A 17,273-nucleotide genomic window follows, 5' to 3' on the forward strand; every position below is an offset into this window, starting at 1 on the left:
ATGAATGTCAATACACAGCAGAGTGGGGAGATGGGAAAGAGGCTTAAACAGAGTGGGAAAATGATTATCGTGATGATGATGATGGCGATGGTTGTGGGGTATATATATATATTGTTGCTTAGAAATGGGGAATTCAATCAGGGGGATGTAAATCTCACATCGATAATTACAGTAAGTTGGAGTATTTATGTATATATAGGTAGAATTATATTTTTGTCATGTCACCGACATGTTTTTTCATTTTCTATTTTGATAATAGCTCGGTTTATCATTTTAGTCTACTAATTTTTGATTTACAAAAACTTATGTGAAATGATCTTACGGATCGTATTTTGTGAGATGGATCCTCTTATTTGAGTCATCCATGAAAAAATATTACTTTTTATGCTAAGAGTATTACTTTTTATGTTAAATATCGGTAGAATTGACCCGTCTCACATATAAAGGTTCGTGAGATCATCTCACAAAAGATCTATTCTTTTCGATTTTAGTCATTTATCAACTAAGTATTGATGTGATGTCAAAAAATGATGTCGTGTTACTGAAAGTTAAGGATATGACCGTGTACATTGTTAATGTGTTAGCAATATGTTAAAAATGATTAAAAAATTAGTGGTCTAAAACCGTAAATTATTAATCGATGAGTAGACCTTATGTGAGACTGTATCAAATATCTTAATTTGTGATACGGGTCAACCCTACCGATATTCACAATAAAAAGTAACACTCTTAGCATAAAAAGTAATATTTTTTAATAGATGACCCAAATAAGAGATCCGTCTCACAAATACGATCCGTGAAATAGTCTCACACAAGTTTTTGCCTTAATCGATTAGAGAACAAAAAATGATAAACATGCAAATCATCTTTTATATATGATATCGGGTTTTTAATGAGAAAATATATTATATATACTTGCTAAGTAATAGGCGAGCTAGATTGGGTTTTTCTATGTTACACCTCGTGTATTTTTACTCGTTACTAAATTTTAGCATTGTATTATCATGTCAATTTTCATTAAATTATGAAACTCTAGTGGAGCATCCCAAGTTAATGATTTTGAGGTAAATGCTTGATTATATCATATTTTCAAAATTACAATTATGTGTTTTTTTATTTTATTTTTTAATTATATATTTGGTCCCAATTAAATGAAATTGGACATTATTGCCAATTTTTCGGTCGTATATTTTTATCAATTGTTTGTGTTTCGAAATATTTAACGTACCAAGATATTCTGTGAATCTGTTGAAACTAAATAATTATGGAATATTATTTTGTACTTGAAGAGGGTACGTACAGTCTTCGAGGCGAGAGTACGTACCCCACGCAAAACCTTAGGAAGATAAATAAATATATACGTATCACTGTTCTTATCTTCAACTCCACATTTATTATGTATTTTATTATTTACTTCGGACTCTTCGTCTGCAAGGGAAAAACTATTGGTATTTCATGTCTAACATTTGTATGACGGCCTATTTAGATCACTCATGAAAAAATATTTTTATTATTGTAAATATGAACAAATTGATCTGTATCACGAATAAAGATCTCACAAGAAAGTTATTTTTTATAAATTTAAAGGGAAAAATCAAATAATAAAAACCTTATCAATATAAAATATACAAATTTTACTATATTTTTAATTAACGTTCGAGAGGATGGGACGAATTTTTTATTAACAGATCTTTTTTTATTTGTTTTTTTAAAATTTTACGTTAAAACATATTTAAGCAAATCAAAATGTTTGAAACAATAGAGAAGATCATATAAACATTTGAGAGTACACCCACCATTTTTTTAAATCTTATTTGATTGTCTTTTAAAGACCAAGTTATCTTCATATGTTTTCTAATATCTCAAAATAATATTTATTATTATTTTGAATATAAAATCAATTGTATTAATATAATTATGACGACTATCAAAATTATGTCTTTTTAACAACGAGATTTATTAATTAATATAAACACGTGATTATTAACAGTATTATTATATTATAAGTATTTTCGTTATTATAATGTATTATTATTATTATTATTGATATTATTATTTATATAATTAAAATTTTATATGATTATATAATTATTGTTCCTACTACTAATAAAACTATTACATGAATAATATTTTATTATTATTTAATGATATAAATTAATAAAAAAAGATCTTCTGAGTACGTATAACATGTCAATTTTATGATACATGTCTCTGATCCGACCGAACTCATGAAAAAATATTACTTTTTTTATGTCAACAATATCATTTTTATGGTACTTATATATCAGGTCGACCCATAACACAAATATAAATAACTCAGACTGTCTCATAAGAGACATACTCATAAATTAATTACGAATTACTAATATTATTATGATTATTATATAATTATTGTTGTAATTAACAACAAAAAGCATTATAATTACTATAATAATTAATATAAAAATTAATATTATAATTATATTAATAACAATGATTATTATATGTGCATACTAAAAATAACCACGTGTGTCAATTTCATAATGTTACGTCATTTTGGTAATTATCATACCAAAATGATTTTATAATATCAAATTCATTAAAAAATTTAAGTTTTATTATAATTTTTTTTATCCGAACACTTTAACAACTTATTTTTAAAACAAGACAAATATCGTTAATACGACAATTTGATGTAGGATTTTGTGCGGGGAACTTTGGCTTCTCTTACACATAGTAGAAGTTAATATTAAACTTTTATATATATATAAAAAAAAAAACAGAGAGGGACTTTTGATTTTCATACACATAAAAGTACTATTTAACATTTTAAAAGAAACCACACGTGTTTTTTAAAGGAACAATACTTCAAAACTGTACAGAGTATGATGACTTAATTTTTTTTTATTTTTTATTTTTAAATGTAATGGTTGAAAATGAATTATTAATGGCGTCGAAAATACTTGATTAAAATGTCTTGAATGGAAAAAAAAAATAAAAATAAAAAAAAGAAGAGAATTAAAGTTGCGCGCACTTTACATATAAATTGTACTAATTAGTAATTACTATGTATAAATTTCCTTAAAAAAACTACTATGTATGATATTAGCCTACATCCCACGTAGTTTGGGCAAATCCAAATAATACAGTGTCTAACTGTCTTTAATTAAAAAAATCCAAATAATAAAGTGTCTTTAATAAATAAAAAAAACGCACAAAGCCTAACTGTCTCGTGAGGTGTACAAGTTAGTGGAGTATATAAGCACTTAATCAATTGTTAGAAGTTTGATTCGACTTAACAACACATTTTGGTAAGATCTTGTCACACATAGCTGTGGTTTACAAGTCTAACATAGTTTGCAAATTATTACATTAGTTCGGGGGTAATGCGTATCGAAAGGAGCGGTCGCGGCCTGCTGGTTCTCATGTCATTAATATATATTAGTACACCAACTCACGCGTTGCGTGCTTGTACAATATTTTTTCTAATACATTTGATTTGTATTTAAATGGGGATCAAAATGCTTAATTATAAGAAATAGTGAGAGACTACATTGTAATTTTGATATGTTGAAGAATAAATAGAAAAAAAGAGTAAAGTAGGAATTAAACCTACGACTTGAAATTTAGGAAACAAAGACTCTATCCCCTAAGCTACACGTGACTTGTATCAAAACAAACCATGAAACCAAAAGTTAGTTACTCTAAGAGTCTCACATTTAATAACTTTTAACAACACATGTACGTAACAAGGTTTGAAACGACCAATTTTATATAAATGGTTTTATGCTTATCAAAATTTTAAAAGAGTGGTAACAACAATTTAAAATGCGCGAGTAATTTATATAGTGATCCTTATAGGCATAATAACTTGTATAGTCCTTTGATGATGGCGATGGTTGTGGGGTATATATATATATATATTGTTGCTTAGAAATGGGGAATTCAATCAGGGGGATGTAAATCTCACATCGATAATTACAGTAAGTTGGAGTATTTTAAGTATATATAGGTAGAATTATATTTTTGTCATGTCACCGACATGTTTTTTCATTTTCTATTTTGATAATAGCTAGGTTTATCATTTTAGTCTACTAATTTTTGATTTATAAAAACTTATGTGAAATGGTCTTACGGATCGTATTTTGTGAGACGGATCCTCTTATTTGAGTCATCCATAAAAAAATATTACTTTTTATGCTAAGAGTATTACTTTTTATGTTAAATATCGGTAGAATTGACCCGTCTCACAGATAAAGATTCGTGAGATCATCTCACAAAAGATTTATTCTTTTCGATTTTAGTATTTATCAACTAAGTATTGATGTGATGTCAAAAAATGATGTCGTGTTACTGAAAGTTAATGATATGACCGTGTACATTGTTAATGTGTTAGCAAATTGTTAAAAATGATTAAAAAATTTAAAAAAATTATTGGTCTAAAATCGTAAATTAATCGATGAGTGAGTCTCATGTGAGACCGTCTCACATATCTTAATTTGTGAGACGGGTCAACCATATCGATATTCACAATAAAAAGTAATATTTTTTCATGGATGACTCAAATAAGAGATCCGTCTCACAAATACGACCCGTGAAACAGTCTCACACAAGTTTTTGCCTTAATCGATTAGAGAACAAAAAATGATAAACATGCAAATCATCTTTTATATATGATATCGGGTTTTTAATGAGAAAATATATTATATATACTTGCTAAGTAATAGGCGAGCTAGATTGGGTTTTTCTATGTTACACCTCGTGTATTTTTACTCGTTACTAAATTTTAGCATTGTATTATCATGTCAATTTTCATTAAATTATGAAACTCTAGTGGAGCATCCCAAGTTAATGATTTTGAGGTAAATGCTTGATTATATCATATTTTCAAAATTACAATTATGTGTTTTTTAATTTTATTTTTTAATTATATATTTGGTCCCAATTAAATGAAATTGGACATTATTGCCAATTTTTCGGTCGTATATTTTTATCAATTGTTTGTGTTTCGAAATATTTGACGTACCAAGATATTCTGTGAATCTGTTGAAACTAAATAATTATGGAATATTATTTTGTACTTGAAGAGGGTACGTACATCTTCGAGGCGAGAGTACGTACCCCACGCAAAACCTCTTAGGAAGATAAATAAATATATACGTCTCACTGTTCTTATCTTCAACTCCACATTTATTATGTATTTTATTATTTACTTCGGACTCTTCGTCTGCAAGGGAAAAACTATTGGTATTTCATGTCTAACATTTATATGACGGTTTATTTAAATCACTCATGAAAAAATATTTTTATTATTGTAAATATGAACAAATTGATCTGTATCACGAATAAAGATCTCACAAGAAAGTTATTTTTTATAAATTTAAAGGGAAAAATCAAATAATAAAAACCTTATCAATATAAAATATACAAATTTTACTATATTTTTAATTAACGTTCGAGAGGATGGGACGAATTTTTTATTAACAGATATTTTTTTATTTGTTTTTTTAAAATTTTACGTTAAAACATAATTTAAGCAAATCAAAATGTTTGAAACAATAGAGAAGATCATATAAACATTTGAGAGTACACCCACCATTTTTTTAAATCTTATTTGATTGTCTTTTAAAGACCAAGTTATCTTCATATGTTTTCTAATATCTCAAAATAATATTTATATTTATTTTTAATATAAAATCAATTGTAATTAATATAATTATGACGACTATCAAAATTATGTCTTTTTAACAACGAGATTTATTAATTAATATAAACACGTGATTATTAACAGTATTATTATATTATAAGTATTTTCGTTATTATAATGTATTATTATTATTATTATTGATATTATTATTTATATAATTAAAATTTTATATGATTATATAATTATTGTTCCTACTACTAATAAAACTATTACATGAATAATATTTTATTATTATTTAATGATATAAATTAATAAAAAAAGATCTTCTGAGTACGTATAACATGTCAATTTTATGATACATGTCTCTGATCCGACCGAACTCATGAAAAAATATTACTTTTTTTATGTCAACAATATCATTTTTATGGTACTTATATATCAGGTCGACCCATAACACAAATATAAATAACTCAGACTGTCTCATAAGAGACATACTCATAAATTAATTACGAATTACTAATATTATTATGATTATTATATAATTATTGTTGTAATTAACAACAAAAAGCATTATAATTACTATAATAATTAATATAAAAATTAATATTATAATTATATTAATAACAATGATTATTATATGTGCATACTAAAAATAACCACGTGTGTCAATTTCATAATGTTACGTCATTTTGGTAATTATCATACCAAAATGATTTTATAATATCAAATTCATTAAAAAATTTAAGTTTTATTATAATTTTTTTATCCGAACACTTTAACAACTTATTTTTAAAACAAGACAAATATCGTTAATACGACAATTTGATGTAGGATTTTGTGCGGGGAACTTTGGCTTCTCTTACACATAATAGAAGTTAATATTAAACTTTTTTATATATATAAAAAAAAAACAGAGAGGGACTTTTGATTTTCATACACATAAAAGTACTATTTAACATTTTAAAAGAAATCACACGTGTTTTTTAAAGGAACAATACTTCAAAACTGTACAGAGTATGATGACCTATTTTTTTTGTATTTTTTATTTTTAAATGTAATGGTTGAAAATGAATTATTAATGGCGTCGAAAATACTTGATTAAAATTTCTTGAATGGAAAAAAAATAAGATAAAAAAAAGAAGAGAATTAAAGTTGCGCGCACTTTACATATATATTGTACTAATTAGTAATTAGTAACTACTATGTATAAATTTCCTAAAAAAAACTACTATGTATGATATTAGCCTACATCCCACGTAGTTTGGGCAAATCCAAATAATACAGTGTCTAACTGTCTTTAATTAAAAAAAATCCAAATAATAAAGTGTCTTTAATTAAAAAAAAAAACGCACACCCTACAAATGGGGTAAGTAAGCCTAACTGTCTCGTGAGGTGTACAAGTTAGTGGAGTATATAAGCACTTAATCAATTGTTAGAAGTTTGATTCGACTTAACAACACATTTTGGTAAGATCTTGTCACACATAGCTGTGATTTACAAGTCTAACATAGTTTGCAAATTATTACATTAGTTCGGGGGTAATGCGTATCGAAAGGAGCGGTCGCGGCCTGCTGGTTCTCATGTCATTAATATATATTAGTACACCAACTCACGCGTTGCGTGCTTGTACAATATTTTTTCTAATACATTTGATTTATATTTAAATGGGGATCAAAATGCTTAATTATAAGAAATAGTGAGAGACTACATTGTAATTTTGATATGTTGAAGAATAAATAGAAAAAAAGAGTAAAGTAGGAATTAAACCTACGACTTGAAATTTAGGAAACAAAGACTATATCCCCTAAGCTACACGTGACTTGTATCAAAACAAACCATGAAACCAAAAGTTAGTTACTCTAAAAGTCTCACATTTAATAACTTTTTAACAACACATGTACGTAACAAGGTTTGAAACGACCAATTTTATATAAATGGTTTTATGCTTATCAAAATTTTAAAAGAGTGGTAACAACAATTTAAAATGCGCGAGTAATTTAGATAGTGATCCTTATAGACATAATAACTTGTATAGTCCTTTGTGTATTTATAAAAAATATATTTCACAAAATAAAAGGTTGTTAGGGTCAAAATGTCCACTTATCACTTTGGACAAAATCCGTTGAATATGATCACATATACTATCACATTTTATATGACACGAAATTTTTTTGCAGACGAGATTTAAAGGGAATAAAGGTTGAAATGACCCTTTTATTTAATAATATATATATATGTAGATATATATACATAATAATAATAATAATAATAATAATAATAATAATAATGTATTATTTTCTTATTTATATATCTTGCTTAAGTATCAAAAAACTATGCAACGAAGAAAAAAGTGAACGTATTCTAATTTCTAAGTGAAGTCTGATTTAAGCAACTGCAAGTAGTTAGGGTCACAATTAATTTTATTTAGGTCGGAATCAAGAATCAACCAAAAGTTTTTTTTGTTAAATGAAAGTTTATAAGTATTGGTTGAGAACTTACAATTATTTTAAATATATCAATTGTACATAAAGACTTTATATATGGGTGGGGATATTTTAAAAATAGATAATAAACATCAAATAAGAATAGGAAAACTATCTAGAGACGAAATATGATACGAGTCAACTCAATCTATGTTTGAAGTGAAATCTAATACTCTTAGCATAAAAATTAATAGTTTTCATGAATCGAGTCAGGTTGAAGATTTATTTCACAAATTGTACATGAGACTTTCTCAAGAAGTTTTAGATAATATAATATTATAATCTTGGGACCCGAAAAGAGAAATATTAATTATTGAGAGGAACAAAATAAATAAATATATATAAGGTGCAGAGGACATATAATTTGAAGCTACTTCAAATTGAAAAGTGGTTCAACTTTTTTATGCTTGACCTCTACTATTATCCCCTCCAAGTTTTGTCCCGTCCCTCCTCCACTTGATTCCCGTACACAATAAGCAACCATGCATGCAAGTGAATTGACATTATCACCCCTGGGCTATAATTAACCTCGTGCTAATTTAAAGAAAGCACGTGGTTGATCTTTTGATTGTAATTTTATGGCTTATGCTTCTTTTTGGCTTTTGTACATTTAATAGATGAATATTGTTTCTGTCGATGTTCACATATGTGTTCAAGGTGAGTGTTCATCAGTGAGCACCCACTATGAGTACCAACTAGAGTGACGTCTTGTACATCTAATAAATGAATGTCGTCGATGCTCACATAACTGCTCATAATAGGTTCTCAGAACTCACTATGAACATCGACTGGGGTGACTGACATCTTGTTTCTCCAACAAGTACATGTCACACACTCGATGCTCATACTATGAGCACATATGTGAGTAAACTGCTCAAGTGACGGCCAAACAAATCTTTAGTGACATCATTTTCTTTTTTGAGCAGTATATATACAACTGAAAAAATATCAAAATATATGTTCTCAAAGCTTCCCAAACTGCAGTGTTGCTGACACGAAATTACGACCAACTTCAACACCTGTATGTGCTTATATATTATCTAGAAAGAGGCCTTTTAGATATTCTTAATGCATGTATTAATAATAGAAAAAAAAAAGATTAATTTGGATTCAGGCTCTAAATCGAAACATAGGTTACGATTCAATACTCGTGCCATAAAAACTTAGATGAGTGAGTCTCATGTGAGACCGTCTCACGGGTCATAATTCGTGAGACGGGTAAACCCTACCCATATTCACAATAAAAAGTAATACTCTTAGCATAAAAAGTAATACTTTTTCATAGGTGACCCAAATAAGAGATCCGTCTCACAAATACGACCCGTGAGACCGTCTCACACAAGTTTTTGCCAACTTTAGATTAACTTTATGATCTGACATATTTTTCATTTCAACTTCCTGAAATTAAAAATCTGAATAGTATATTACATATATTCAATTAAAGTTGATTGATACTCAATTTAAATCACTTGATACATGAAATCCATATATTTATGCTTTATTTTAAATTTAAACAATGTGTTCTTTGTTGTCTCGAAAAAATGCTAAAATTTCATACCTAAAAATTATAACTATATATATTTAATTTGATTCAGTTGATAATTAAAATTTGTATACTTATGATATAATCTCAATGATTTGTACCTATATTTATTGTTTATATTTTCGTTTCTTACATATGACATAAATAATATATCAAATTAAAATTTCTTGACAACTGAAACTCATAAATTTACGTGACAATTTCAACTATTGTACCTATTGGGACTAAAAATATCATGAAGCTGAAATGATAAAAACATACGGGGTCAGAAAGCTCAAACTAAATTTTTTGATATGAGGACTGAATCATAACTTATATTTGATGTCAGAGACTAAACTCAAGATCCATGAGTGGGCTGGATTTTTAACCTCCACTTTGAATATTGGCTAAAAAATTATGAAGACTAGAAACTCGATCCAATTTTTTGAGTCACACGGTTCGTTCTATGATGTATTTTAGAGTGTTATCTTTGCAATATTTTAATATAAGTTGATTCATCCGAGTCATACATGGTACGACATGGCTTTTGAATAATTTGTTCAAGGTATAATATAATATAAACCTTCTACGATTTTGTGCGATGCCTTGGTTTATAATTAATATGCCGAGCAAATAACAAACAATTTTTTTTAGTACATTATATTTTTAATTTAACTTTATCTAATAATTCTCCCAAATCTAGTCGTTTTTATCTAAAACACGTATTCTAAATTTTATACAAAATGATTTTTTGTTGTCATAAAATTGATTTAACAAACACAAACGAAGATTTGCTATCTTGCAAAAATATTCCATGATATTAACCTACTTGATCTCTTGATATAAAACGACGACAAACATTGAAGAAAACTATGAATAACTCAAATGATGCTGAAACCACTGAATGCAGATGATGACAACAACGTTCGTCTAACAGTGGAAGCGACGTCTGTTGATGTATCGTATTCTCGCACTCAAGACACAATGAAATTTTAAATTTTCGTTCGACAATCAAAATGTTGCTTGGGCATCATGTATTTAAAATTCCATTGATAAGTTGTTTAAAATTATATCTTTGCGTATAGAATGCTAGATTCTGATTGCACCAATATGATCATGGTAAGAGCGTCTAGTAGCATCACCCCATGATCCCCTAGGTATCACTGATAGTGTTTACAAGAACCTTTAGTCATGATTATCTACAATATGGTCCTTTCAACACATATGTCTCGATCGAATCTGCAATCTTATCCCCTAGGTATCACTGATAGTGTCTGCAAGAATCTTTAATCATGGTTATCGTATAATATGGTCATTTCCCGATCGAATCTGCAACCATTGGTATATCGAGAATTGCATATGAATTCGATAACGATGCGATTTATCTTTGAGTACTAACAGTGGAATGATATGTGCAACTAGGAAAGCATTTTTCCCTAAAACACATTTGTTGCTCTGGACAGAGACTTCTTGCACTATTAACTTATCATATCACATAGGATATCTTCACCCGTAGGCAAATGGTGAATCCCCGACTGACAATACATTTACTTCTACATATTTTGAAACTACACCCGACCTCGCCACATGATGACCCTCAATGGAGTCGGTAAACGGATCAAAGTGCATGCTAGTACGTATAGTCCCTACATTGTCCCGGGTCAAAGGACTAATGTTTTACAACTATAACCGCAGACTATTCTACTTGATAACTGAGAACCACTTAGATAGTCTGAGGGAGAGTTGTTCAATGCATCATCATATGATCACCTATCTGTGTCAATGAACATCTCCATGTCCTTGCCAATGAAACATGACGTTTACATAACATATGCTAGTTTCGAGGTCAAGCGACCATTATCCTTGTTTTGGACAACCGATTCGTCTAGGAACCTGTTTAAAATATACGGCACACTTCCTAATGAGTTTCATGATCTTACGTTGTGAGGCAGACCTCATTGTACCTTTTGTATATTCAATGAATTTATCTATGTAGCTTGCATGTGTATACAGATAAAATATAATGTCATAATTGAATGACATTGTAACATATTATTAAAATAAAGATTGTCAATAAAACCCAAGCCACAAGTTGGCTTGTTGAACACATAATCTAAAAACATCATGGCAGCAGAGGGGAAATTTTATCTGAGGAGAACAAATCGTCGGAATATAAGACATTTTATGTTTCCCTCGATGTAAAAGCGTGTTGATCTCAACTCATCCGCAACTCTTTCGAGTCCCGTACAACATCGATCAGAGTCTGCCCTGCCCATTTTTACCTCAAAAGGAAATGAAATCATGTTCAAATGAGCAAAAATAACCTTAGAGAACCAAACTTCCTCTCTCTTTCTAAAAACAAGTCCTAAAACACTTGTTAATGGCATCTGGTCTCCTCGTAAAAATTTTAATTTTCACAAAACCTCATGTGAAAAATTAATAGGCTAATATTTTCTTGAAATTTTAAAACTTTAGTTCACATGCCCCAAACACAATTAAAAATATATTTAATTATCAAATAATGTTTATACCCTTGATATAAAATAACAAAAGGTCGTTTAGTTGGCTCTTCAACTTTTTCAATGTCAGATGATCAATCTAGAATTTTGTCAAAGAAAGAAAGAAAATGATCCGTCTACAAAATTTGGCGAAACGAAGACTTCTTCTATTGCTGTTGAAAGTCCATAAAATAAAAGACTTCAACTTCTTCAATGCATTTCTTGTTGGGACATCGTATTCTCGCACTCAAGACGCAGCGGAAGTTTAAAAATTTTGTTCTTGGACGTCGTGTGTTCAAATAATTCATAGGGTGTTTAGAATTTATACCTTTGCGTTCTAAACGCTTGGACTCCAAACTATTCCGATTTTTATATGAAGATAGTCCTTCTTGTAAATCCCTACGAACGGCTCTTCTCCTTGGATCGTCTAATTGAGTCCACGATCAGAAACTATGTTCTTCGCTTGGATTGCACTAGAAATCACAAACGATTTGTGCGTTGAGACTGTAATCTCCGAATTTCTAAAATCCGGATACGAAGCGGCGTCGCGGTAGAAGATAAAAAGTGGCCAAAATTTTCACCAAAATTTTCTTTCTTGGCCGAGAGTTCCATGATCCATCATCATGAATTTTAATAATTGATTCTTAATCAATCATTAACCAAGATAATTAAGTCATTAATCAAAAATAAATCACAAGACTCAATTTGATTTTTGACTCAATATGGCCGAGAGTCTTTTATCAAGGGAAGAGAATTTTGTTTGCTTTGTGTGCAAAAATTCATCATCAAACATGAGCCCTAATTTTGTATTTATAGAGTAAAACTCCTAATCTAATTAGGAGTCCCTCTCCCACAAAGACTCTATTAATTTCATTATATTTAAACTCTCATATAATTAATATATAATGTATTTATTAACCTTTAATAATACATGATATAATAATATTATATACACATATTTTATATCACCATATAAAATATATACATGTATATTAATTAAATTAAATTACCATTATTTAATTAATAAATTAACTCATTGGTTAATTTAATTCTAGACTCCTCTAGAACATATATGAGAATTTGTGCATGTTAGTAGTCACCACTGCTAGCACAATCATTTAATTAGTAAATTCTCAATTCACTAAATAAATAATTTCGAACTCATTATAACCCCGATCGACGATTCGAGAGCGCCGATGTGTCAAGGATACAAATCTTGTTCATATAATGAAAATCGAAAATTTCGAATATCAAAATTTTCATTTGCCAAATTTAGAACTTACCATATATGGCAGTTACCATATTTGGCAGCTGCCAGTTTTAGTGAACTCCTTCACAAAACAGGCAGTTTCACTCTCCTTCCTTATTTAGCAATAATGCTAACTTCCACTTCTTCCATCCTATGGAATCAGCTCATAAACTCTTTTATAAGCTTTATGTTTGATCTCCATCAAACTATAGTCGCCAAATTCCAACTCCTTGAAATTCGACTATCTCAACGGGAACACAGAATCCGATACTTGTGTGACCCTCAATGGTTCAGGGATACAGCTAGCCGTGGGTTCACATCTCCATGTGATTCAGAATAACATTTATTCTTATTCGGGTTTACCCTAGTTAACCCCATTCTTTTCATCAACTCCTTGATCAAGAATGTCAGAACTCATTTCTGATTGCACCCATCGGATCATGGTAAGAGCGTCTAGTTGCATCGTCCCATGATCCCCTAGGTATCACTGATAGTGCCTGCAAGAACCTTTAGTCATGATTCGCGTACAGTACGGTCCCTTCAACACATATATCCCGATCAAATCTGCAACCATTGGTATATCGAGAGTTGCATATGAATTCGATAACGATGCGATTTATCTTTGAGTATTAATAGTGACATGGTACATGCAACTAGGAAAACACCTTTCTCTAAAGCACATTTCTTGCTCTGGCTAGAGACTCCTTGCACTATTAACTCATCAGATCACATAGGATATCTTCTCCCGTAGGCGAACGGTGAATCTCCGACTACAATGCATTTGCTCCTACGTATTTCGAAACTACACCCAACCTCGCCACCTGATGACCCTCAATGGAGTCGGTAAACGGATCAAAGTGCATGCTAGTACGTATAGCCCCTACATTGTCCCGGGTTAAAGGACTAATGGTGTACAACCATAACTGCGGACTATTCCACTCGATAAGTGAGAACCACTTGGATAGTCCGAGGGAGGGTTGCTCAGTGCATCATCATATGATCACCCATCTGTGTGAATGGACATCTCCATGCCATTGCCAATGAAACATGACGTTTACATCACAGATGCTAGTCTCGAGCTCGAGCGACTTTTATCCTTGTTTTAGGCGGCTGATTCGACTAGGAACCTGTTTAGAATATACGGTACACTTCCTAATGAGTTTCATGATCTTACGCTGGGACGCAGACCTCATGATACCTATTGTATATTCAAGGACTTTATCTATGCAGCTTGCATGTGTATACAGATAAAGTATAATGCCATAATCGAATAAAATCGTAAAATAATATTAAAATAAAGATTGTTTTACATTAGAGTCAATAAACCCCAAGCCATAAGTTGGCTTGCCGGACACCTACTCTAACATTTCTTAGATACACATAAAAAGAAGAAGTCCATAAAATTTAGAAGATTCGATAGCCGACACTGCTAGAAGAGCTATGGGTCACTTGAATGGAAAGTACGAGGAGACGAAGCAAGCAACGAAAGAAATTGGCGAGGCTGCGAAACACAAAGCGGAGGACGCTACGGGAAGCAGCGAAGGTTAGCAAATTATGAGTTACATTACTCTTACAAAATATTGTTGGTTGTACACTTGTACTTCTTTGTACTATTGTTTTCCATGGTTCTGAAATAATGGAATAAGAAAGATATATAATTTTTTAATGAAAATATGAAATAAAGATAAAATTTTATCATGTGTTAATCTGCCAACTTCACTATTATGATACTTAACCGTGGTAATGTAACGTAAGAGAAATACGAAGAGACAAAGGAATCGAAGACGCGAGTAAAAAATGGAAGAGACAAAGGAAGACATGAGAAGGATAATGGAAGAGATGATCAAATCGAAGGAGAATGTGAGAAAATAATGATAAGCAAGACAAAGAAAGACGTGAGAAGTTATACATGGAGTCCACAATGAGATGAAGACAACGCATAGATTGGCTGTGGCTAAGAAATAGACGCTGGAAATGGTGAAGCAGATTAGTTTGGGCCTCATACTTTTAATGAAGTCGTACCGGTAGACGAAGACGACATAGATCATATACGATTGAATAACTCGAGAAGACGTCACATATCTTAAATAAAATCGACAACAAAATCGCGATTAATACACCTCGCAGGGGCGGATTTAGTGTAGGGCGAACGGGAGCCACGGCCCTCCCAAAAAATTTAAAAAAAAATTTTAGCGACGAACCGTCGCAAAATCCGCGACGGTTTTATCAACAACCGTCGCTATATGGCGGTCACGGCCCCCCAAAAAATTTTAAAAAATTTTTTAGCGACGGATTAGCGACGGTTTGACAAAAACCGTCGCCATATAGCGACAGTTTTTGAGAAAACCGTCGCAAAATAAACTAAGTGGCCCTCTAATGCCAAAATCCTAGATCCGCCCCTGACACCTCGATCCACCCAAATAATCGGTTTTGTGGTGGTAAAGAAGAAGAATACGGACAATTTATTTTAAAGGTGGACGACAATTAAGTAAAAGTAATGTGTAAGAAAAACCATAATATGATAATGGCGTGTAATCACACGTGAGTCAAAGTATTAAAAGTCGAAGGGTATATTTAACCAATTAATTTTTCACGAGGGGTTTTGGGTAATTAAGATTTTCAGGTCGGAATGCCATTTGCCCCTTAAAACACGTACGCGGGTAGGATGAAATAAACCCTCAGGAAAAACCTGTACCGTTTTGAAAATCTTTGTTTCCCGCCGCCGGATGTACTGTTATTACCCGTAATCACTCTCCCAGTTTGCGCACGAGTGTAAGCCGTCGCGCGCCGCTGGATTTACCGAAATACCCTTCACCGGATTGCTTGAATTTCCCCCCACCCTTCTTTTTTGTCGCCTGTGCTAACTGTGAAGGTTAGTTTTCCGGGAAGAAATTGAACAACCAGTTCCTCTGTTTCCACCGAGACGAGTTTCAGTTCGAATTAGGGTTTGCTTTGTTGTGGATTTTAGGGTTTTTCTGAATCTGTTTGGGTCGTGGCCTTCTATACGTAATTTCGACGGATTCCAAGTGTTAAGTGGCCGATCCATGTGTTTCACCTTGAATTTATTTGTTAATTTGGATACCAATTACGTGGGACATTCTTACAATCGATCCAATTCAAATAACGAACACAACTTTCCCTAAACATTCGAATTGAATTTCTGCTTTGATTCATCCGCATCGGTAAATGCTGTAGTGCCCGCTGTTTATCATAGTTTTCTGAAGAAGTTAATAAGCTTTCCTTGCTTTTAATTAGCTGGTGATATTCTGCAATCGAATTTTTAGGTACTCTGCCAACGGTTCCATGTGAAGGAAAGGGCGTGGCATTTTATAGGGATTTTCCAGGTGAAATGATAGAACAGATTGAATTGAAAGATAAAAACCATTCACAGCAGCTAACTGTTAATAGCAATAGAATACAAGATAATGTAGCCACAAACATTGAGGAACTACCAAAATCTACACCAAGTCATGATAATGGAGAAGATGATGACAAAAATTTGAGAGTAGGAAATGCACAGTCACCTATGAGGAGAATGACTGTGGGTGGGAAGTGGGGTTCGAGTTTTTGGAAGGATTTCCAGCCCACTGTGTCACAGTCTGGGGAGGAGTCTGAAAATAAGGGACATCAAATTGTTCCTGCAGATGAGATGTTTTCTGATGAATACTATGAGCAGGATGGAGATTATCACAGTGATATGCCAAATCATCGCAGAACTATGAACCAATCAAGTGGGTTTAGTTTGAGAATGCCACCTTGTCCTGTTGCTTTGAGTGGTATCATTGGGAAATCAAAATTGTTGAAGGCTAACAGGTACGGTCATGATGATGCTGACTTCGAAGATGCTGGCGACGATGATGACAAAGATGGTCATTGTTTTTTCCGCTCTTGAATA

At 31.2% G+C, this 17,273-nt stretch overlaps 1 protein-coding gene across 1 annotated transcript in view; it reads left to right on the top strand.

Annotated features, from left to right (window-relative positions):
- The first annotated feature begins 16,054 nt into the window (after positions 1–16,054).
- LOC140810716 (protein CHROMATIN REMODELING 5-like) overlaps positions 16,055–17,273 on the top strand; it is a 45,523-nt gene continuing 44,304 nt past the window's right edge. Inside the window, 2 exon segments of the mRNA XM_073168595.1 lie at positions 16,055–16,150; positions 16,663–17,247. Of these exon segments, the coding sequence (XP_073024696.1) occupies positions 16,728–17,247 (520 nt within the window). The 5' untranslated portion in view covers positions 16,055–16,150; positions 16,663–16,727.

The sequence above is a fragment of the Primulina eburnea genome, chromosome 13, assembly GCF_022965805.1.
Source record: "Primulina eburnea isolate SZY01 chromosome 13, ASM2296580v1, whole genome shotgun sequence".
Classification (NCBI taxonomy): domain Eukaryota; kingdom Viridiplantae; phylum Streptophyta; class Magnoliopsida; order Lamiales; family Gesneriaceae; genus Primulina; species Primulina eburnea.